General features: G+C 56.1%; 10 protein-coding genes across 10 annotated transcripts; 5 read left to right on the forward strand and 5 right to left on the reverse strand.

Moving 5' to 3' along the window:
- Positions 1–522: 522 nt before the first annotated feature.
- BKA78DRAFT_36569 (N-acetyltransferase 10) lies at positions 523–3,777 on the reverse strand. Its single transcript, XM_066892554.1, has one exon. It carries the CDS (start codon positions 3,633–3,635, stop codon positions 663–665), a length of 2,973 nt encoding a protein of 990 aa, XP_066739466.1. The 5' UTR covers positions 3,636–3,777; the 3' UTR covers positions 523–662.
- Positions 3,778–4,008: 231 nt separating this feature from the next.
- Positions 4,009–5,258, forward strand: BKA78DRAFT_257240 (P-loop containing nucleoside triphosphate hydrolase protein; the record flags this gene model as incomplete). The annotated part of the gene is made up of 2 exons (XM_066885167.1): positions 4,009–4,115; positions 4,166–5,258. The coding sequence occupies 2 exons, from the start codon at positions 4,009–4,011 to the stop codon at positions 5,256–5,258; spliced, it is 1,200 nt and encodes a 399-aa protein (XP_066739467.1).
- A 531-nt stretch (positions 5,259–5,789) lies between these two features.
- On the reverse strand, positions 5,790–7,398 carry BKA78DRAFT_299167 (uncharacterized protein; the record flags this gene model as incomplete). The annotated part of the gene is made up of 3 exons (XM_066887013.1): positions 5,790–5,913; positions 5,952–6,617; positions 6,662–7,398. 3 exons carry the CDS (start codon positions 7,396–7,398, stop codon positions 5,790–5,792), a joined length of 1,527 nt encoding a protein of 508 aa, XP_066739468.1.
- A 390-nt stretch (positions 7,399–7,788) lies between these two features.
- Positions 7,789–9,008, forward strand: BKA78DRAFT_299168 (uncharacterized protein; the record flags this gene model as incomplete). Its single annotated transcript, XM_066887014.1, has 2 exons — positions 7,789–8,116; positions 8,161–9,008. The coding sequence occupies 2 exons, from the start codon at positions 7,789–7,791 to the stop codon at positions 9,006–9,008; spliced, it is 1,176 nt and encodes a 391-aa protein (XP_066739469.1).
- Positions 9,009–9,117: 109 nt separating this feature from the next.
- Positions 9,118–10,105, reverse strand: BKA78DRAFT_324437 (Pre protein translocase subunit Sec66-domain-containing protein). The gene is made up of 2 exons (XM_066889293.1): positions 9,628–10,105; positions 9,118–9,578 (listed from the first exon to the last, which is right to left on the reverse strand). The coding sequence occupies exons 1-2, from the start codon at positions 10,018–10,020 to the stop codon at positions 9,270–9,272; spliced, it is 702 nt and encodes a 233-aa protein (XP_066739470.1). The 5' UTR covers positions 10,021–10,105; the 3' UTR covers positions 9,118–9,269.
- Positions 10,106–10,229: 124 nt separating this feature from the next.
- BKA78DRAFT_36607 (nuclear protein localization protein 4) lies at positions 10,230–12,330 on the forward strand. Its single transcript, XM_066892567.1, has 2 exons — positions 10,230–10,562; positions 10,605–12,330. The coding sequence occupies exons 1-2, from the start codon at positions 10,354–10,356 to the stop codon at positions 12,199–12,201; spliced, it is 1,806 nt and encodes a 601-aa protein (XP_066739471.1). The 5' UTR covers positions 10,230–10,353; the 3' UTR covers positions 12,202–12,330.
- Positions 12,331–13,683: 1,353 nt separating this feature from the next.
- Positions 13,684–15,342, forward strand: BKA78DRAFT_257511 (histidine phosphatase superfamily; the record flags this gene model as incomplete). Its single annotated transcript, XM_066885193.1, has 2 exons — positions 13,684–13,879; positions 13,973–15,342. 2 exons carry the CDS (start codon positions 13,684–13,686, stop codon positions 15,340–15,342), a joined length of 1,566 nt encoding a protein of 521 aa, XP_066739472.1.
- Positions 15,343–15,643: 301 nt separating this feature from the next.
- Positions 15,644–18,632, reverse strand: BKA78DRAFT_257250 (uncharacterized protein; the record flags this gene model as incomplete). Its single annotated transcript, XM_066885168.1, has 4 exons — positions 15,644–17,177; positions 17,269–17,956; positions 18,012–18,298; positions 18,337–18,632. 4 exons carry the CDS (start codon positions 18,630–18,632, stop codon positions 15,644–15,646), a joined length of 2,805 nt encoding a protein of 934 aa, XP_066739473.1.
- Positions 18,633–19,076: 444 nt separating this feature from the next.
- BKA78DRAFT_299173 (uncharacterized protein) lies at positions 19,077–20,483 on the forward strand (the record flags this gene model as incomplete). Its single annotated transcript, XM_066887015.1, has 3 exons — positions 19,077–19,473; positions 19,521–19,633; positions 19,689–20,483. The coding sequence occupies 3 exons, from the start codon at positions 19,077–19,079 to the stop codon at positions 20,481–20,483; spliced, it is 1,305 nt and encodes a 434-aa protein (XP_066739474.1).
- Positions 20,484–20,563: 80 nt separating this feature from the next.
- Positions 20,564–21,931, reverse strand: BKA78DRAFT_299174 (Alpha/Beta hydrolase protein; the record flags this gene model as incomplete). Its single annotated transcript, XM_066887016.1, has 4 exons — positions 20,564–20,624; positions 20,671–21,534; positions 21,586–21,694; positions 21,745–21,931. 4 exons carry the CDS (start codon positions 21,929–21,931, stop codon positions 20,564–20,566), a joined length of 1,221 nt encoding a protein of 406 aa, XP_066739475.1.
- Positions 21,932–22,552: the final 621 nt, after the last annotated feature.

Consider the following 22,552-nt stretch of genomic DNA (forward strand, 5'->3'; position numbering starts at 1 on the left):
CAGACGCAACTTGAGCTCGCAGGAACGGACATGCGATGCTCGAGCTGAGAGATCATCGACGCAGGTCGACAACTGCATTTTTGGATTCGTCAGAGAATCTGCAACACATGGAATCAGTACAATTGTCAGCCGATCAAAAGGATTCACACACAGACCAGATACTTCCACGAGCGAATGCTTTTGCAAGACCGAGGTGCCCAAGATGAAGTGTACAGAGAGACGACTCGTTGGTTTCGAAGTTTGCCACTGGTCGGCACTTGAGTGTGTGCCGCGGTCTTCCATGCGAGGGTGAGAAAAGAGAGCGAGAAAATTCCAAAATCGAATATTTGAAAGTGACTTTTGTCTTCCACCAAGCCAGAAACCCCAACTCCATCTCATGCATGCGCTCAGAAGGAAATCTAGATGATGCGCTTTACCGGTGCTTGCCCTTTTTGCCCCTCTTTTCCTTGACGGCCTCTGCCTCTTTGAGGGCCTCGCCAACTGCCTCTCCCGCTTTTCGCTTCTTGTCGCTCTTTGATTTGACGCTGACGGTAGTAGTCTTGCGGCCATCATGCACGGCCTTGCTGACCTGCTTTTCAGCCGCGGCCCAGTCGTGAGCATCGTTGGATGCGCTGGCATACCTGGGGAAATTAGTGTAGTTCACCAAACGGAAACAACATCACTCACTTGTCCAATGGCAAGGCATCAATCATGCTCCTCATACGCTCCTTTTCAGCCTTCTTGACCTCGTCCGCCTCCTCAGCCAGCTCCTCATCGATGGTTTGAGCAAGCGGTTGGAAGCGGGGTCCTTGGTCTTCATTCTCGTCGGCGTCTGGGGCATCAGGCAACTCTTCGGCCACAGCGCCCTCGACCAAACTGCGGAAGTGGGACGAGATTTTGCGAATGACCTTGATGAACATGGCGAGGAGTTGCGAGCTGGCAAGACCAAGTTCCTTTTCGACGTCCTCGAGAACCTTGCGCTGGAGACCAATGGCCAGGAGCAGGCTGGTTTGCACACCACTCAGCTTGACAGCGCCCTTCAGACGGCCGGCAAAGTAGAGCATTGCAATCGTGGGAAGCATGTCCAGAATGACGTGATAGTCCAGCATGTTGTTGGCGTAGCTGTCCAGGCGCTTCAAGTCAAAGGGGGTGAACAAAGCATCCAGCTCCGTCTTGGTGAGCGGTTGGATTTGTGATGCGTCGAATTTGGCGCCTGCGGATGCCGACTCGTCAATCGACAGAGCAGAGACGGACGGGAAGGATCGGAATTGGTAGGAGAGGAGCGACAGGAAACGCTTGTGAAAGTCCTTGGAGAAAGCACCCAGCCAGGAAGGATCGGTGTTGGGAGTCTCCAACGTGCGAAGCATGACACAAGTGTGCTCGCCAGTCAGCTCGTTCGCAGTCTGGCGGAGGTAGACGGGGGCGTAGGAAGCGCGCTTCCAAAACTTGTGCAGCTGAGGAGTGAGGCCGTACGAAACACCAACCCAGTCAAGAGCGGGCGGCTTGCGCTCAGACAAGCGCGCAAACAGAGCCGGCATCGCGGCAATGTCACGGACCTTGACATCATCCTGGAGAAGATTTGAAGACTCGAGCTCCGTGTCCGTGACGCGTACCATGGCCTCTTCCTCAACAGGCTCGGATTCCGAAAGCGACGTGAACTTGCCCTCGTAAAAGTCGGTCAGGAGCTCCATGGCCTTGGAACCGTAACCCATACCGACGTAGTCGGGGTTGGTGGCGATGCGGACGACGCGGGCACCCGAGAGACCAGCAAAATCCTCATCTTGGAACTGCTGACTGACTAACCAAGGAATCAAATCACCACCAGCCCGTTGGCCCCTGCTCAGGCTGTTGAGAACGCTCTCGCGACTGATTTGGCCCTCCATGGCAACCTGAATGACGCACAGCGGCTCGGGTAGCTTGTTGCTGGCCTCGTCGACTGGAGGAACCAATACAAACAATTGATGTGCCGGCGCATCGGACATGAGCTGAAGGTCGTTGGGAGAGTTTTTGTAATGACTGGCGACGTAGAGAGCCATCATTTGCTGGAGAAACTTTTCGGAAACGGGATGGAAAGAAAACAGGGTATCTCGGTTAACATGCAAAAGCTGACATTGCGAAGGATGAGGGCATCCTTGAGTGTTCATCCTCGAACGGGGCAGGGTGGCGTCAAGACACAGCAACTTGTTCATCCATTTTTCGACTGCGTCGCCGGGGGCATATCTGATGGGCTCGAAGAGGGTGATTTCGCGGAGAGTCCTGCCGCCGGTCGAAGCTTGTGTTCCGTCCTTGGCTGCTTTGCCCGTTGACCGATCAGTCACCACAGCATCTCCATTTTTCTTCGCTCCGCGGGACTGCTCTCTCAGCTGCTGAATCAACTTGAGGGAAAGCGAGCGACCCGTGCCTTCGTATCCATTGATTGTGGATGCCATGAAGACGAGGTAAGGACCCATGAGCTTCTTCACCAAGGGCAACGGAATGGCTGCGGCCTCATCAATGACGAGAAGTTCGGCCTGTCCAAGCACGTGAGCATCCTGGGGCTGAATGTACTGAATCGTCTGCCTGTGCTTGCGGTGAATGTTGACGCGAACAATGGCCTTGTTGAAGTCGGGGTTTGTCGATTGGATAATGGTGTAGTCGACATGGTCCATGTAGTCCAGGGCGTCGAATCCCTTGAAAACGAATTCGAAGAAGGTCTTCAAGTTTTCGGGGCTGGGCGCAGTGATGAATATGTTGCTGTAGCCGTGAGCAATTGCTGCGGCAACAGCAACACCCAAGGCCGCAGATTTACCACGACCTCTCGAGGCAGTCAAAGTCACGGTGCTCTGCAGCGTCTTTTCGGCAATGGCGTCGACAAAGGTCAACAGAGCCTTGGCCTGATCCACCGTCTTGGCCAGCTGAACTAACGAACCAACAGGCTCCGAGTCTGCCAGCGACTCCTTGATTTCCTCCAACTCCTTTGCCTGGGGTGTCTTGCCCTCCAACTCTGCATCCGGAGGTGGCAGCGGCTGCACATTCTTGCCACCAGAAATCGGGAGCACGTTGAGTTCGTCGTCGACAACAAGGCAAGAGTCGCAGCTGCCCAGAGAGAGGATGAATCTCTCGTTGAACCTAGCGACGACGTCTCCGTGGGCCTCGGTCCGGTATCTTGCGTGAATGTCCATGGAAATGGTGTAGAGCTGCTTCAAGCTGTTCATGCCCTTGAGCAGCAAAATGACCAGACCACCACCCTCGACCGTCTCGATTGTCCGCGCGAGCAGATTCGGCGTAATGGCTTCGAAATCCTGGAGAATGCACATGCCGTACGTGTTTCCGAGAATCTTCTCCGTCTCCTTGTAGTAGACGTAGCGAACATTTTGCGTCGAGATGAACAGCTCAAAGGGATCCTCGGTGTCGACGTCGCGGATGCCGCGCTTGATTTCGTTCTTGATCTTCTTCTCGCGCTTCTTCCGGTGGCTGCTGAATCCCAACAGCTTGTTCTTGTAGGCCCACAGCACCGACTTGTTCAGCTTGACGTCGACGTTGAGCAGGATGTGGTAGAGGTTGACAATGACGTCCTTTTGGCGGTCGCCGACGACGACGAAGAAGCTGCGCTTCTTTTCCTGCGCGCCGTTGCGGATCAGCGCCGGAATGCGCGAGTCGATTGCTTTTTTGACCATGGCGGCTGGCGCCCGGCGACGTGGATTCGTGGAGTCCGGAGCCTTGTGGAGTTGCGAGTCGCCGGAGGATGGAGATGGCCTGGCGAGCTTGGTCGGTCGAGATTTGGTGTTGGTGGTTGGTGGGGAGCTACATGTAACTGGTTCAACGAGTCCACGAAAAAATGGCTGCCAAGCGACGGACGTAAGCGGGGTTAAGCTCCCGCCTCTTAGCTCGTTTGACGCGCGACGCGTTTCCTCTTCAACTTTACCACCACCACCACTCCACCCAGCTCACTCCAACCTCTCCACCACCTTTCTCACTCCAACTCGCGCGCCGCCGCTCTGCCTTGTCACAAATCGCCCTCACCCACCCTTTACTTCTTCGTCCCTCACCATGGCCAATTTTTTCGACATACGAGCCCGCAAAGCCGCAGCGGCCAGCTCTTCAAAAACACCCTCCAAGACCGAAACCAGCAGCATCCAACCATGGGTAGAGAAATAGTAGGCTCACCTCTCCCTCGCATCGACTCACGCTAATAATTACGGCAAAGCCGACCCAAATCCCTCGACGACGTCACGGCGCAAGACCACACCATCACAGTGCTGCAACGCACGCTGCAATCCTCCAACCTGCCACACATGCTCTTCTACGGGCCTCCGGGCACGGGCAAAACCTCCACAATCCTCGCACTCGCAAAGCAGCTCTACGGGCCCGACCTGATCAAGACGCGCGTGCTCGAGCTCAACGCCTCGGACGAGCGCGGCATCTCGATTGTGCGGGAGAAGGTCAAGAACTTTGCGCGGCAGCAGCTCTCCAATCCGCCGGCGGGGCCGTATGGCGACGAGTACCGCCGCAAGTACCCGTGCCCGCCGTTCAAGATTGTGGTGCTGGACGAGGCGGACAGCATGACGCAGGACGCGCAGAGCGCGCTGCGCCGGACCATGGAGACGTACAGCCGCATCACGCGGTTTTGCCTCGTCTGCAACTACGTCACGCGCATCATTGACCCGCTGGCCTCGCGCTGCTCCAAATTCCGCTTCAAGTCGCTCGATGTTGCGAGTGCCGGCCAGCGGCTCGAGGAGATTGCGAAGCTTGAGGGCGTCGCGTTGGAGGAGGGCGCTGTGGACGCGCTGGTGCGCACGAGCGAGGGCGATTTGCGCAAGGCGATTACGTTTCTGCAGAGCGCGGCGAGGCTGGTCGGCGCCATCAAGTCTCCGGCAGCGGGCGAGGACGACTCAATGGACGTCGACAGCGGCGCATCATCCACCAACAAGAAGTCCGTAACGGTACCCATCGTAGAGGAAATCGCCGGCGTAATCCCCGACTCCACACTCTCAGCCCTCTTCCAAGCCATGCAGCGCGCAGCCAAGGGCGAGGTGTACGCGGCGGTGGCACAGGCAGTCGAGGACATGGTGGCAGACGGGTGGAGCGCGGCGCAGGTGGTGAACCAGCTGTACGAGCGGGTGCTGTACGACGAGCGCATCGACGACGTCAAGAAGAACCGCATCACGCTCGTCTTCTCCGAGACGGACAAGCGCCTCGTCGACGGCGCCGACGAGCACCTCGAGATTCTCGACTTGTGCTTGCAGGTCGCGGGCATATTGGATGAGACGGGGAAGGAGAGCGAGCGGGACGGAATATGACTGAAAGAATCAGGAGAGAGGGACTTTGTCGCTTTGGGATTGCACGGCCAGGAGACATGGCATGAAAATGACGGCAAGATCCGAGATTGCAAATAGGAGTCGCTTTGCAATCCGTGGGAAATGATGCGGTGGGAAGAAGGAGTCGTCGAGGGAAAGCGAGGCAAGACAGGGGGCATGGCACGAGCATGATGGGAAGACTCGGCATTGCAACTGGAGGAGTCTCTTTACCACCTATAAGGAATCACGCGGCCAGGAAGAAAGAGTCGAGGGAGGAAAGCAGGCAAGATTCGGGATTACTCCAGTCGTGGAGAAGAAGGAGAGCCACCTGTACACGACATGATGGCTCAAGATTTCGACGCAAGAGAGAGAAAGAGGTCGAGAAAATACGCCCACAACCCGCAACTATCCACAATACCTACATACGCAGTTCTTCAACTCTCTTTCTCTCTCTCTGTCGGCGTCAATTATAGTCTAAAAAAGAATTTGTTTCTTCTTCCTTTTCCCCACCCAAAAAAGAACGGTCAAGGTCTGTCAGACTGGTATCTCTGGAACCGAATCAGAAGCAGAATCAAACGCCTGCGCTAATGCCCCCCCGCCCGCACCATCACCTCGTTTACCGTTCGTCGTCACGACCCCCTCGGCTGTCTCGATAAAGCTACGCCACCGTAGAAAGAAAAGCCCCCGCACGCCTACGTATTCAACCGATGCAGCTTCCTGCGGACATAAAACTCGACGAATCGCCGCTTACGCAGGTCGTAGACGCCGTTGAAGTCGTGGAGCTGGACGCGCGACACGCCCTGCGGCGAGCGCACCTGCAGGTGCACGGTGCCGACGACGGAGAAGCAGTCGCGCGGCACATCGGCGCTCCGGAGGAGCCGCTGGTTGAGGTCGCGGTAGAAGGCGTACGCGAACGCGTGTTTGGCCGACCAGTGCATTGTTTTGAAGTTGACGGCGCGCGGGTCGCGGGGTTGGTGTTGTTGTTGAGGAGCAGCAGCAGCGTCGGCCTTGGCCGGTGGTTGTGGATGTGGTTGTGGCTGCGGCACAATAGCTCCATCCTGAGAGTCCTTGTTGCCCGTCTTCTCCAGGGCGGCGTTCTTCTTTGCCGCGGCGCGGGCCTGCTGTTCCTGCAGGTTGCGCAGGTTGAGCAGCATCTTGTTGTAGATGTCGACGACCTCGGCCTCGGGGATGACGAAGGGGTGCCAGCCAAAGAACTGCCGCACCTGGTTGGTCCGGCTCTTGACCACGAAGCTGCAGGCGGCTCCTGAGGCGACGGCGAGCGACTGTATTGCGTCTTTGAAGAGCGTCAGGGGCGGTGCGGGACGCCTCTCGAGGTGCGGCAGCCCGTCGAAGAGGACGATTCTGGACGGTCAGCGATTGATTGGCGGCAGAGCTGTCAAACTTACCCGAGCTGATCGTATTCCCGCGGAGGCACGGCGGGGAGCTGCGTCTCGGACACGAAGCCTCCAACCTGCCGCACATTTGTGCTGCGATATCTTTCGGATGCGGCCGCCACAATCTCCTCGGACAGCTGCTGCTTGTACTGCGTCACCCACTCGGGGTTCTTCCTAAACTGCTCCCACAGCTCGCGAATCTCGGCGTCTGGCGCGTACGGATCCCGCGGGAGCTGTCGCCGGGTGAAGGGGAGCGGCAGAAAGGAGCCAAAGGGAAAGCCGAGAATGTAAATGTTAATCTCCAAATCTCCCTCGTCGTCGTCTTCTTCGTCTTCGTCTTCGTCGTACTCGTCATCCTCGTACTCTACGCCCTCTTCGTAGTATGCGTCTTCATCCTCTTCGTCGTCGTCCTCGTCTTCGTCCTGCTGCTTGGCCACTTCGACAATGAGATCGAGTCCCCACGAGAGATATTCAAAGGCTAGTACGGCTGGCACGGCAAAGGCCACAAAGGTTCCAAATTTTCTGAGGCGGGCGTTAGCAAAGCCATGACAGGCGATACGGTCAGCCAACCTCCATGTGAAATGTCGCGCCCTGTGGAATATGACTCGTTGTATTATCGGAGTTTGATTTGGAGAGTTGCCGTAGAAACGCGCCGGAGCGCAGGTCTGCGGCCTAGCATAGCGAGCTCGACATGAGGGAAGCGATCGTGCGGCAGAGGTGACGGAGCGGGCTGTGCGGAAGTGGTTCATGGCCAGGTCGTGACGGGCGACAGTCTTAGAGGTGCAAGTGGCGGCGATTCAGCGCGTGGACATGGTCTTGCGGTCCAGAAGCGTGCGCCAGGAGCAGAGGGGGTATGATATTGCTGGGGTTGGAATATGGCGGGAGCTGGCGCACTCGGGGGACGACGAGGGGACTTTGTAGAAGTTGTAGATGTCGAAGTTGTTGCAGCTGGCCAGCCCAGGCGGAACCAAACACTTGGAGGTCCGTGCCGCGCGTTTGGTTCATCCACCTGTCGCAACTCGATCGCCCCGGCCCAACGTTTCCCCGATCCCTCCATCGCCGCCATCGATGACCTCAAGCTCTATGTCCATCTGCCACCACCTGGAAGCTTTCCATCGCCGGTCCCCATTCCCGCCGTCATGAAGCTCCCCTCCAGCTTCATCGCCCCGTCGCTGTTCGCCTCGCTGGTCTCGAGCGCCTCTTTGGGCCACGTCTACCTCCATGACCTGAGCGCTCCGCCCGCCAACCTCGACACAGCTCCCACGCTGACCCCGGACGCTGCCCGGCTCGTTTTTGCGCAGAGGCTGGGCCTGGGCCAATTCCACAACATCAAGGCTGCCGACGATGATGCCGTGCAGTACATCAATGACTTTGGCGGAGACCGACACCGCCTGTTTGGTCAGGACCAGCCGGTAGATGAGACCAAGCAGGTCATGGTTGTGGTTGAAGGCGTCAAGGGCGGCGAGGGTATGTCTGTCCTGCCGCAAGTCGAATCAATGCTGACGAAGCAGCTATCAAATCCTCATTCCGTGTTTCCAACCCTCCCACCGTCGAAGACGACTCGCGCCTGCTCGACGACTTTATGCTCCAAGCTCAGGACCTCACGTCGACCAAGGCCGTCCACTCGGTCCCGAGCAGCATCAAGGACTTGCTCAACACCCTGTCGGACTCGGTAGACTACCAGAGCGACAACGGGCTCATCCTCGCCCATGTCAAGGGCAGCAACATCAAGGCCGACGCCGTCTCTTCTGTCCTCCGCAACCTCGAGTCCGTCTGCTCGTCCCGCTGGCCGCTCACCTTTGTCGCCATGCCGCCTGCCAGCGGCCGCACAAAGCGCTCAGACAAGCCGTGGGGTCACTACGAGATGCCCGTGAAGCGTTCGGCTTCGCCGGTCAAGTCGGAATCCATCATCTCCGATTTCGCCGCCGAAATGATTGAGACTCTCAACGAGACGACGAGCAAGTTTGGCAGCAGCCACGCGCAGGCCGCCAACCCGCTCAGGGGCATTTTGCCAGCTTGCTTCTCGTCCCAGGCCGCCTGCGACACGGCGACCAACAGCTGCATGGGCCGCGGCAAGTGCGTCAAGAAGTACACGGACAAGGACAACAACAACAAGGCTTGCTTTGCGTGCAAGTGCGCGCCCCAACTCAACACCACCAAGGCCGGAACCAAGACGACGTACTACGGCGGTCCCGCATGCCAAAAGAAGGACGTGTCGGTGCCTTTCTGGCTTTTTGCCGGGTTCGCCGTGGCCATTGCCTTTACCATTAGTTGGGGAGTTGGACTGCTGTACAGCATGGGCGAGGAGGAGCTGCCGAGTGTCATTGGAGCCGGTGTGTCTGGCCCAACGAGGCATTAAATTGATGAAAGGTTTGACGTGCGATGGACGTTTTTGAGCGAGCGGCGACGATTCATTCATGTATAAAGAGGTTGTTTTGAGGCGTATTGGACCGTTCATGTACAGGAAAATCGATTTCTACAATTAAACCATGCTCAATCACACGCTCCGCACAGTGCCCATGGCCCGACCGCAACGCCTGGCGCCTTGGAATGCTTTTGGCCTTTTTGTTAATCTAGCAAAAACATTCAGTCAAAACAACAAGCAACAATAGTAGAGGCCTCATTTCTTCTTCTTACCCCGACTCTTTGGCCTCTGCTGCTGCTGTTGTTGCTGCGGCGCCCCGGTTGCTGCCGGTCCCCCAGCCTCGACAAGCACGGCGTCGTCGTCGCTGTTCTTTGTCTGGCTGCCGGCATCGAGCTCCTTCATAAAGTCGGCCTGAATGGTAGCGCGCTTCTTGTCCCACCACTCCTTTTCGGACGAGGCCTGCGCCTGCAGCTCGGCGACGCGCTGCTGCAGGAGCTGGTTCTGGGCGATTTCCGAGGCGCTCTGGAAGATGGTTTGGCCCCAGCCGGGCGAAAAGGCGTTGGCCTGGATTGTCCGCGTTAGTACATTTCCTTTGACAGCCGGATCGGCATACCTCTTGAACGACGTCGCGCAGCTCGGCCTCAATCTCCTTCTCGGCGCGCTGGAAGCGCTGCCACAGGTCGTCGCCGACGGAGCCCTTTTGCAGCAGCGACTGCAGGGCCTGCTTTGCGTTGCGCACCTCGACGAGGCGGTGGATGTCCTCGACGGCGCGGCGCATCAGGGCCGCCTTGAGCACGCTGTCGGGGACCTTGGGCTTGCCCTCGGCCGGCTCCATGTGGAGGAGTGACAGGTAGATGTTGCGGCCCAGGTGTGGACCGAACCATGGCGCCAGCGAGGCGGCTTTGGCGGCTTTGCGCGCGCGGTACAGGTGCGAGAAGGTGGCTAGTGAGCCGATGAGGACGCCCAGGTAGGCAAAGGGCACGGCCAGCGAGATCCAGTCGACCATGGTGAGAGAGTTGTGGTGGTGGTTGAGTCCTAGGAAATCATTGGAGGGAGGCCGGCGGATTCGTGAATAGTCGACTGAGGGTCGTGGTCAAAGAAATGGTCATGGAAGCGGAAACGTGTCGACCGAGGAGCGGGCTTGGCGTTGATCCCTGTAGCACGGCGCTCGGGCCACCGGCTTCTTGACGTAGCCCGCGCCTTCGACAGAGCTCACCACCTCGACCTACTACCACCATTCTCTCCACTCCTTCTCCTGGCCTCTCACCTCCTTCATCCTCCGCGATACTTGAACTCTGGCCTGCTCTCCCACTTCTCCTCCTCACCTCCTCTCTCCACCATGATAGTCCGATTCGAGAGCCGCTACGGGCGCTTCCGCCTCACTGTCGAACCTCAAGATCACTTTGGCTCCATCGAGTCGCAGATCCTCGAAAAGCTCCCGTCAAACCTCGACCCGGCATCCATTACCGTGGCTTTGAAGAGCGCGAGCTCCGACAAGCAACCGCTGAGCAACCTCAAGGGCCTCACCTTTGAGCAACTCGGAGTCAGGTAAGCTCGCCGGACCATCCAATGACTGTCCTGACAATCTAGGCATGGCTCGGAACTCGTCCTCGACGGCCAAGAGCAGCAATCCACAACGAATGGCGCTTCCTCGAGCTCCTCCGCCCAGCGCCTCAACGGCAAAGCCATCACCGCAGAAGACGTCCCCTCCGTCCCCATTGGCGGCGCCACCAAGTTGATCAAGAATCCGTGGGAAGTGGTCAAGCAGTCGCCCCTCGACAATCGGTTAGACAAGCAGGATGGCAAAATATCGAGACCCAAGGACCAAAAGATGTGCAGGCACGGTCCCAAGGGCATGTGCGACTACTGCATGCCGCTGGAACCCTACGACTCGAACTACCTCAAGGAAAAGAAGATCAAGCACATGTCCTTCCACGCCTACCTGCGCAAAGTCAACGCCGGCAAGAACAAGCCCGAGTCTGGCAGCTCGTACATGCCTCCTCTCAGCGAACCGTACTACCGTGTGCGACCCGATTGCCCGTCTGGACACGCTCCGTGGCCCGAAGGAATCTGTACCAAGTGCCAGCCGAGCGCCATTTCGCTGCAACCGCAAGAATACCGCATGGTGGACCACGTAGAGTTTGCCTCGCCCGACCTCATCAACAGCCTGCTGGACTTTTGGAGATCGTCGGGATGTCAACGCCTAGGCTTCCTGTATGGTCGCTACGAAGAATACTCGGAGATTCCTCTCGGCACCAAGGCCGTGGTCGAGGCCATTTACGAGCCTCCCCAGGTGGACGAGGTGGATGGCATTTCGCTGCTGGACTGGGATAATGAAAAGGAAGTAGACGAGGTCGCTCGACAGTGTGGGCTGGAGAGGGTCGGCGTCATTTACACGGATCTCCTAGACGCTGGTATAGGTGACGGTTCCGTCATTTGCAAGCGTCACGCCGACTCGTACTTCCTCTCGTCGCTCGAGGTCGTATTCGCCTCGAGATATCAGGCGCAATTTCCCAGGTTCACAAAGTGGAGCGAGACGGGGCGCTTTGGGTCCAACTTTGTCACTTGCGTCGTTAGCGGCGATGAGGAGGGCCAGATTTCCATTTCGTCGTACCAAGCTTCCAACGCCGCCATGGAAATGGTCAGAGCCGACATCATCGAGCCCTCGGCAGACCCGACGGTGATGCTGGTTCAAAACGAGGAGGAAGAGACTTCTCTCGGCCGCTCGCGCTACATTCCCGAAGTCTTTTACCGGCACATCAACGAGTACGGCGCTAACGTGCAAGAGAATGCAAAGCCGGCGTTTCCCGTCGACTACCTCTTTGTTACCCTAACGCATGGCTTCCCCACCAATCCAAATCCCAAGTTTGCGCAGACGGGCTTCCCCATCGAGAACAGACAAGCGCTGGGCGTCGAGCAGACTCCAGGCGCCCTCGCCAAGCAGCTGGCTCGCGGTGCAGACCTGAGCTCACCAAGCGGCGTGGGTGTGGTTGCGGATTTCCATTTGTTGGCTTTCATCCACGGCCTCGGCGTCTTGAGCAAGGCAAGTGGGCGGACTCGCGTGTTTGACACTGCTAACGATGTGCATTGTAGGAAGAGGAGGCGCTGCTGTGTCGCATTGCGGTCGAGCATACCACGGCTGACGGCGCCCAGCTGCAGCATACCCCGGGCTGGGCGACGCTGTTGACCATTCTCAGAGAAGCCGGTGAGCACAACCTACCATCATCATCCATTCATCATTCGCAACGCAAAAACAAGAAACGCTCCGCTGCCGACGCTGCCGTCGGCAATAGTGCGCCCTCTGCTGCGTCTTCGTCCTCGGATAGCGATAAACTTGCTAAGCGCGTCAAATCCGTTAGCTTGAAGTGAGTGCGTGATTCCACTCATTCCTCCTTCCCCTCTCTCTCGAGATACCTACCTACATCATTATACGACGCGACCTACATGAGCTCCCCGGTATTCGTCGTCTGGCTGCTGGCATGGAATAGGAGTGGCTGCAAAGGAATGACGAGGAGGGAGCAGTCGAATTGTTGCTGCGGTGGGTGGGTGGATTGCTTGGAAGAGAAGGAGATGGGTGTGCGGGTATGTGTGGCATCGAGTTGCGGCATGCATCCGCCGAGTGGTGGAGTGGGTAACTACGACCTAGCAGTGCCAATGAATGGAGATGTGCACGGTGAGCATTTTCCTCCCCTGTGGTCGCCTCTTGTTTATTGCCTGTTGTCGTTGTGTCTGGACGCTACCTACTTAGCAAGTGATAAAGCCGTGTCAACAGCACCCAACCTGTCCACCAACTTGGCCATTGAATTTCTCTTCCCAACTCCACTATCACACGTCACAGCGATGGCGCCACCAAGCAATAGCTCCAGGAACAGCTCCAGCAACTATGAGCCCACTATCACGCGTCAAACTCGCCCACCAGACCACACAGGTGAGCTCATCAACAACATCAAAATTACCATTCCGCGCCCAAGCCCTACCATACACTCCACCACAACCTTTCGAAGAAAAGCAAAGGCAGCCTTCTCTATCGACGCCAATCGCGCTGCCAGAATATTCAACAATAAGTTCGCCTTCTAGCCCTACGAAGGAGACACAGGGGGGTCAGCAATTCGGTCGCCGCCAACTAGGCTCTATTGCTTGCTCTCCGCTCTATCTACCCACGCTCCGGTGTTGCCTTTACGAAGCCTTTTCTGACCTCGCTTGCCGCACGCATGCATCGCATCTGGCGATGCATGCGCTGCCGACCCATGGCAAGATGGGTGCGCCTCCATGGTCTGTCGTCTGTCGTCCAATCACGCCGAAACGTGCCTGAAGCATCCCTGTGCCCATCACTGCTTCTTCAACACCACTCACGATGCCATCCTTGTCCCTCCCCACTATGTACTAACTACTCAGTGCTCATCGACTGACCCGTGCCGTGCTCGCGGCGCAACTTTCCTGATGGCTGTCTCTCCTCCGTCGGTTGGGTAAACGGGTTACGGGGAGTGACTTATGGGCGGTGTGGTATAAGATCAGGCCTGCTGTGCGGTGATTCGTATCGCAGACCGTGGATACGTTGGGTACTCTTCTTGTGTTGTGGCAAGCTCCCTGACTGACTGACTGACTGACTGACTGTCCACTCCCAGCGGCTCGGACGGACGCGATGATAGTCAGGCCGACGACGACGACGATGCTGCGGCTCGTGGTAGTAGTGGTAGCAGTGGTGGTTGCGAGAGCGGTACGCGCTGCTCCTGCTCCTGCTGCTGTGTCGGCTGCGGTTGACATTGAGATTGAGACGGAGATTGAGATTGAGATTGAGGCTGAGGCTGAAGCGGCGCCTTTCAACGCCTTGCAGCATTTGGGCGGCAATTCCCCGTGGTTCCAAGGTAAGCTCATCCCCCCATCCCCTGAACCCTCAGCCCACCCCCCTTACACCCTGACTCCCTGAACCAACTTTACTCCAACTGATAACGGCGCAGGCCCCAACATGTTCGACATCGAGCCCACCGCTCCCATCGGCTGCACAGTCGACATGGCGGCGTTCCTATCGCGCCACGGCAGCCGGTTCCCCGACAAGGGCGCGTACGCCGAGTGGGTTGCGTTGGAGAAGAAGATTCAATCCGCCACCAACCTCACAACCGACGCGCCAGAGCTGCAATTTCTCGCTTCCTGGTCCCCCGTGCTGACGGATCCCGCCCGCCAAATCGCAAACCTCTCGGCCACCGGCCAAGCCGAGCTGGCTGCTATGGGCCGCTACTATCGCGAGAGGTATCCCGATCTTTTTCCTGGGAAGGAGGTTGAGGACGAGGACTTCACGCTGTGGGCGAACCTCTACGCCGCCTCGCCGCGCGTCCTCGACTCGGCCAAGCTGTTCGCGCGGTCCTATCTCGCCAGCGCCCCGTGCAACGGCGACGTTGACATCGACATCAACGGCACGATCATCGTGCTCAACGCGACCTCCCCCGCCGCCGTGCCCGGCGGCAACTCGCTCTCCCCGTCCGACGCATGCCCCGCCTTCACCGACAACAGCGGCGGCGCGGCGCTCGCCGCGTGGGAGTCGACGTACCTCCCGCCCATCGTGGCGCGCATCAACAGGCTTCTCTCCTCGTCCACCCCATCCCTCTTTAACACCTCCGACGCCAAGCTGTTCCCGTACCTCTGCGGCTTCGAATCGCAAATCACGCGCGCCCGCTCGCCGTGGTGCGGCGTCTTCCGCCCCGAGGAGATCGCCGCGTACGAGTATGCGCAGGACCTGCGGTACTGGTACGGCCATGGGCCGGGGAATGCGGTCGGCAGCGTGACGATGGCGCCGTTCTTGCTGGCCGTGCTCCAGCGCTTTGCGGATGGCCCGGGGACGGCGTATACGGATGAAGAGGGCACGTGGACGCCCAACGCGCTCATCGCGGCCTTCAGCAACGACGGGCCCGTGATGCAGCTGGCGGCGGCGACGGGCGTGTTCGACGGGCAAGCGCCTTTGCCAGGCGTTTTTGCGCCGGCCAACCGCACCTTTCGCGCCAGCAACGTCGTCCCGATGCGCGGCACCGTTGGCTTCGAGCGGCTGGCGTGCAGTGCCGAGTGCGGCGCGTCGCAAGACGGCGTGTTTGTGCGGGTGCTGTTCAACAATGTGCCCTATCCCGTGGCGGCGTGTCAGGACGGGCCGGGGCGGAGCTGCGAGGTGGGAGAGTATGAGGAGCTGGTGAGGAGCAAGTTGGAGAGCGTTGGGGGGTGGGGCCAGGTGTGTGGGTTGAGCGGGAGCGGGGCCAAGGTGACGGGGGAGGAGGGAAGTACTTTTTTGGAGGATAGGGGGGTTAGTTGGGGAGAGGATGTTAGTCCGTGGGATCCGTTGTAGGGGGTGTCTGGTAAGAAAGGTAGTAGTGTGTTTTGATTATTTGCCTACACCCAGTGTGCGGAGAGGTGACGACCAAAGTCCTCCAGTAATGATGGACCAGAACCCTTGAAGTATCTTCATTGACTGCAAGTGCCCCCGGATATTGAGTACCTAACTAATCGAGGATTTGGTGGTGCTCACAAGAGGCCGACACTGACGGGCGAACATGGAGGGACAGAGTTGATTAAACATTTCAGAGCTTTACAAGATGGAAATCCACCTCCCTCTGTCTGACTGCGAACTCAGAATCAAGTCAAAGTCATCAGCCAACTCCGCCTCCACCGCAACCTCCCCCACTACTCCCTCCCGCTCCTCCTCCTCCACAGCCAGTAGCCCCTGCTGCTCCTCCACAGATTCCTCCTCCACCACCTCCACAGAATCCATTCGCACACGACGCAAAGTTTCCACCCGCACAGAGAGTAGCGGTGGCCCCGCAGAGCCCAGCCGCGCACAGAGAATCTGCATCGGCAAGACTTGCACAGACGGTACCGCAAGCCCCGAGATTCCCTGGGTCAATCTGCACACCGGCATCACCACCCTTCGCATGATGACCACCTGCCCATCTCCTCGTGGTGACACCGACCTCGACCATCTCCATACGATAATTGCGGAGCATCTCGTAGGCCGTGATCTGGTCCTCACGGCGGAAGTGGGCCCATCTGGCGATAAAGAAGTGATTGTACGCATCCTTCATGAAGAAGCTGCTCCATGGCTGCGCGCGGTGTATGCCTCCCAGCTTCATTCGATCAATATCGTGGTACGGCTGTTGGAGGAGCCATTGCGTCGCTTGCCGGAATCCGTTGTTCTGCGCCATGGCGGCGGCAGCGGCGGACAGTGCGTCTTCGGCTTTGAATAGCGTGAGCCGGTTGCGCAGCCAATCTGCATCGGAGAGAGGCTTGGGCGAGCCATCTGCACCATGGGTGGCGTAGAGACAGCGATCTCGCGCCAGGTGGTGGGAGATGATTGACCACGAGTCGAAAGGAAAGGCCCACACATGCTTCGAGATGTTGCAGTTGGAGCAAGCAACCGGGTGACGACCAAAAGCTTCGCTGCAGTCCCACGGAAAGAGATCTTGGAATCGGTAGATGGGACGACCGAATGCTCCCCAGTCATGCCAGTATTCCTGTAGGCTGTCCACGATGTCTGACTCTTCGTGCAGTCCATGGCGAAACTTTAACAAGTACTCCTCCGTAAGTCCATTTGGTACGTCAAATTTTGTACGCACATGGATCCTCTGGTAGGCGCCAGGACGGCATACAAAACTCATCAAATAGCGTGGTTTGCTTCGTCTTTGGTCAACGAGAGATTGGAAACGCCGCTGGCTGAGGAGAGAATCGCAGAAGTTTTGACAGTTGTTTCTCGTCGCATCCCACCGGATGCGCACCTCTGGGTGGGCAAGTCTTAGGGCCAAGTCCTTGAGGTACAGCTGCAGTCTGTCTTGGAGTATCGTCTTGAGCTGATCAAGCAGAAAATCGAGGACACTGTCCAAGTTTTGCTGCCGTTCTGCTCTGGACAAGCTTGGGTCGTATAACCTCTCTAGCTTGCTGGCTTGAACAAGATCGCGGATGAATCGACGCTCTCGAGCCGATTCCGAGGCCCTGGCAAAGGGCCATCCTACGACCTGCTTCATGATGGCTTTGATCCGCTTCGGCTGACTTCGATCGCCATCGTTTGCTTGGGTGTAGAGTGGCCTTCCGTTGGAACCGCCGACAGCAAGCATACGATTCGGTCTCGGTTTGGATTCCCCAAACAGTCGGGGAGGGTTGCGCAAGGTAATTAACGCACCACCCTTGGTACTGTCGCATATTAGCGTCAGTCAAGCTATCTTTTGATAAGCCAAGCGAATTTAATGACCCATGTCCTTTACCTGGTGGTTTTGAGACTTACTTGCTGACTCCATTCTCGATTATCAGGGGCCCGACTCGAAGCGCCATGTGAACATTTCCGAAGGTATAGTTTTGGGCAATGGGCCGGAGGAAAAACGGGATTTGGCTGTCGCCTTGCTCCTGATCAGATACTCCGAGAGTGCTGGCCAGCATGCTGAATCCTGGACCATCATCTTCGTCTTCCCAGTCATCATCGTCTCCGTCTCTTTTCCGATTCGTCGCTTTCTCATCTGAGGGTCTGAAGTCGAAAAAGTTCTTGATGATCGCCCTCTTCTTCCGACCCGGCTGTTTGGCTATCGTGGCATACTTTGCTCTTGCCAATTGCTCGTTCAATTGCAAAAGTCCGCAGGTGTTTGGACCTTCGTCAATATGAGGCTCCCGCCGATCCACCGGAAACAATTGCCTTGGACTGCCTCTTTCGTCAAAATGAGGAACACCTGGACACTGACAGATCTCCCGGCTCTTCTTGGCACTAATCGCTTCGGCAAAGACACAGTGCTTTGGCACTTTCAAGTAAGACTTGTCGCCATAGTGTGCTTGTCGATAGCATTGCTCGCAGATGTAGGTCCCCGAGTCGCCCCTGCTATTTTGCGGGATAAACATGGTGCCATGAATGGTTTGATTGCACTCTGGGCACTTGCGGGGACTGAATACAGGCTGCTGGGTTTCGGAAAATCTGTCAAGTGACACTGCATCAAGTCAGCTTATCGATGATTGCTCTCATGGGCTTTGGCCTCGACCAACTTTGAGGAATGGTGGGCGTTTTCCAAAATCGAGGCAGCACTGGACGGTGTTCAATGATCTTTTCAATGTCGAGGAAGCCTGCACTTCTCAGAAGCATTTTGGCGAGCTTTTCCGCGGGATCAAGACGATTCCTTTCGACTGCTCTTTGCATGTCTGTCTTGATTGCAGACTTCAACTTGTCTGAGGCGTGCTCCGTCTCTAAGCTTTTTATTTTGAGATAGATACCGTCTTCGTACGTCGACGTCAATCTATCCTTTACGTTCCATGATTTTTTAGAATTTGCTAACCTCTTGTCAACGCATGTCCCAAATATAGGAACTTCGACTTACCGTACTCGTTGCTGTAGAACGAATGCGTCTTTTGAGAAACCTGGCCAACAAATGTCTCGAATCCATAAAGACCGTCTATTGTTTCGTCCTCTTCATCTTTCCAAAGCTTTTCATACTTTGGCTCATGAAACTTCTTGAGCGTGAACAAGATATTCTCCAACTCTTGTCTCACACCGTCCCAGTACAAGCTTGTAAGCTGTCCGTTGAGCCTGAGTGTTGATGGCCCTATATACTCCCAATTAGATTTCTTGATTTCAGAGATGTGGTTTTTCGATCCAGAGCTAGCGAACATGGTTAGCTTGGAAGTGTTCAGAAAATCATCGCCGGGCTCTGACTGTACAGAGAGGAGTGTTGAGAGCGAGGCGCGAAAGTGCGAGACTTCATATGATTCGCAAGGCTGGGTTTGGGGGATATCGAGAGCCTGGGGGGTTGATAGTGGCACTGCATTTGAACGACACCTCGCGCAGATCATGTAATACGAGCATAGACAAGGCTGAGAAATCTGCCTTGGTCCAGGTGGCTGCCTAAATTCAGCCTGTCAAACCGGAAAGTCTGCCTAGATCATGGCACCTGATCGCCTGCCGAAAATAAGTCAGTCGTACGAGAATCAACTTTGCTTCTTGTGAGACAATACCGATAAGACGGGAATAAAGTCGTTCACCCGTCAGAAACCGCTGGAAAGCTTTCCATTGTCACGACCCTTTGCTTTCAGATTTTGGTCAATTACATCTTTCTGATGGCGTTTTTTGTGGACTTTGAATTGCACAAGTGCAGCGGGAAGGCAGCAGAGGCTGTCCAGTTGGGGAGCAAAATTGGATTGCCGCCCGACGAAACTCCACAGATTCCACCACTGGAGCTTTTCGATCCATCGACTTCTTCAGGGAAAAAGGGGGATGACTTGGATACACTGCCCTCGGTTCATGACTGCGCAATTCATCTGGAACTGCTGCACTGCATTCACCGTCTTCGCAATGAAGTTCAATCTTCTGCCTTGATCAAATGCATGGGGCAAGAGCCAGACGAAAGCAAGCAGTACAAGGAGACCAGAGCCCTGAGATGGTCTGTATTCCTCCGTACAGCCGTTATTAGGTTCTTGTTGTGGCTGGAAGATGGTTCCATGTTACCGCCACTCGGTCAGTTATCGTAATCTGTCAAGGTCTATCAGCTGACAAGTGACAAGATATTCTGATGGTTTGGCAAGCATGCCTCTTGAACCCAGTATACTTTGCCAACTTGTGCATAGAGAAGAGATGCAACAGAATTCGCGAGACACCATTTCCATGGGATGAGATCGTCAGTGGTCGTCGCCTTTTGCCGAAGAAGCTGATGAGTGCTGACTATTTGCAAGCATGCAGCAATCGACTTTGATCAGATGTCCTATCGGCTTACCACGGCAAACCGAGAGCGATTCGAACAGCAATGTGGTCTGGCCTCTGACCTCCTCTCAGTCATAGAAAGTGGGGGACGTGAGAAAATCCTAGATCAAATGTCGGCTTGGCTCCCGGACGCCACGATTGTGACTACTCAGAGCTTCCCGCCGAGACTACCCATTGGCAACGCTGTCAGAGTGCTGCTTGAGAATTGTATCAAGGCATCAGAGTACGAGCAGACTGTTAACGACATTGCTGCAGCTGTCGACCGGCAGTACTCTTTTGTTGAAAAGATGGAACAGCATCTGTGGCTGCGAAGCCCGGCAGTCGTTGGAACACTCGAGCGAGCCATCGAACGTTACGAGAAATTTCTGAAGCTGCTCAAGTGGCACAAAGGGATCATGCTTGTCCCGACATTGGACATTGACCTCGTCTGGCACACCCACCAGTGTGCTGGCGTCCAGTACCAAATGGACATGCAAAACTTTGTAGGAGCTTTCATCGACCACGACGACAAATTGGGGAAACCAATACTGAAGGGTGGAGAGACCAAGACCGAAGAATTGTTTCGCATGCATTTCGATTCCGAGTATATGCGGTGCCTTTGCTGGGACTGTGAAGCGATTTGGTCGGAGTTGGAGAGTGTGCGACTCAGCAAGCAAAGACTCGACAAAGGAAAACGGCGGGACATGGCTAGAAGGATTGCTGGTCTTGTATCGTACTACAGGTCAAGGGAAGTAGCCAGACAAAGCTTTGATAAGGATCCAGAGTAGAAACCGAGCACGTTCGAGGAGATCCAAATGACAATCGCATCCCATTACTTCTGGTCAACAAGAAAGGGCCCCTTTTGTGATCATGGAAATTGCTCGTTCGTAATACCAACGACGGTGAACTTCGACTTTGGTGAATAAAAGCTGTGAGAATTCGTCCCATGAAACATTCCACGCCACCAGTTGACACCGGTCATCTTCAAGAACTTTGTTCACATTGGTAGAGGCGATCGGTCGTGACATCTGAAGAACTATGATGTCACCAACGTGGCGAAATTCAGGCGAAGGAACAATCCAGGAACGGATTGTTTTCGTATCGTCAGAAGTACAGCTCAACGTGGAAAGGCTGTCAGATTCTCCGTCAAGAGGTGGTTTCTCGTACCCGAGCCGAAACAAGTCTACCAGGGAGCGGACATAGGGTTTGTCGGCGCGGGAAACAACGTCGTACTCGTTGATGATGTTGAGCCACAGCTCCCCAGCGGCTGGCTTCAAAACGTGACTTGGTAGACTTGGAGCAGGCTGGAACGTCGGGGGGCATCCAAACAAGATGCAGGACAACGTGACAGAGAGGGCATCGGCGTACTTCTTTCGGTAGTGCAAAAAGAGAAGAGAGGCAACTGCCGCACCTGCTGAATGTCCGGTGAAGATGACGTGTTTTGCCTGACCCGTGAGGCATTCTTCTGCCATGCTTTTAGAAACATGAGGCTCCAACGCTTGTGCCGCGCCCAGGAATCCTGCGTGGACCGCCAAACCGACCGGCAGGAACTCCCCTGCGATGCGAGGTTCAGTGTTGAGATTGACCATGATATCGACGGTACTGGCGGTTCCTCGAATGGCCACGACAAGAACTGGGAGCGATGTCGAGGTGTTGCTCGAAGACCCCGAGGATTCGACAAAAGTCATCGTAGTCGCTTTGACCGTTCCCCCAAATGAGGGAGGGAGACATTTTACTGTCTGAAATCGGTGATTTTCAAGCTCTAGGGCATGGGAAGGATCGTAGGTGCCGGAGGCACACTTCCAAGCGATTGACACAAGATTTGCAGTTGCTCTTTTGCTTCGTGAAAAATAAGCCCGATTCCGGTGACAGTGGAGGCAATTAACTCACCAGTTCCAACTTTCTTTGCTACTACAACTGTCGACAGACGAGTTTGCGTAACGCTCAGCCTCGCCATTAAGACGCGCCTGGTATTGTTCAAGCTGTTCACTGGCACTGCCTTCGAAGCGGTTAGTGCCAAGATTCTCAGACGCGCCGGTCGATCAATACCTTCAAATTCGATTTGTTTGAAAGTCTCATCAAGGACGTCTGCCACTTCTTCGACAGCCTGGAGGGCACCCTTTGAGTTGTCGACAAATCTCAGGCCGGAGGTGGGTACAGAGTTCGCCACAGCGGAACTGGGCTTTGTCGATTCGACGGCAGAGGCTTGCAGCCTTCTCCTGTTGAATATGTGCATGACTTGTCGACGTCCTCGACTGACGGTAGCCGATATTGTGATTTTTGTAAGTAGTCAATTGATGAGCAAGGCTGACGCGTTGTTGGCTCAGCGTTAACCGCGTGGGGGCGATTATGCTGCCTTGTCCGTGTTAATGTTGGCCCCATCTGTACCACTACGGGCGCAAGGTAACAAGGCTTCCATTGTGCAACGCGTCATTCCGAACACAACGTGCAACGTATGTATGAGACGATTCGCATGTTTTGGCTGGCTTTGAACATACAACGATCAAACCCAGCCCAGGGACGTAGACCATATCCTGTTGCTCGAGAGACTCGGGGACAATTGAGACGCCTGAAATGATGATATATTGCATAGCCAGAGGATAGCATTATGCGGATTGAGTGGACAGCCACTCAAATCATTCTTTTTCTGCATGCCACGTCGGAATGTCCGATCGAAGGCTTAATCAATGCGCCGGCCCGTCGACCTGCTTCTTCTGGTTAGCGATTGACAGTACACCAACGACTCTGTGGATGACATACAGCCAAGAGCTCACGTGTGAGTTTCCCACAGCCTTCACAGAGTGGGCACGGCAGCGCCAGGCTTGCTGGTCTGGGAGTCTGGAAATGAGTTGGTTGG

This window comes from Phyllosticta capitalensis (genome assembly GCF_038381095.1).
Source record: "Phyllosticta capitalensis strain CBS 128856 chromosome Unknown BKA78scaffold_11, whole genome shotgun sequence".
Lineage (NCBI taxonomy): Eukaryota > Fungi > Ascomycota > Dothideomycetes > Botryosphaeriales > Phyllostictaceae > Phyllosticta > Phyllosticta capitalensis.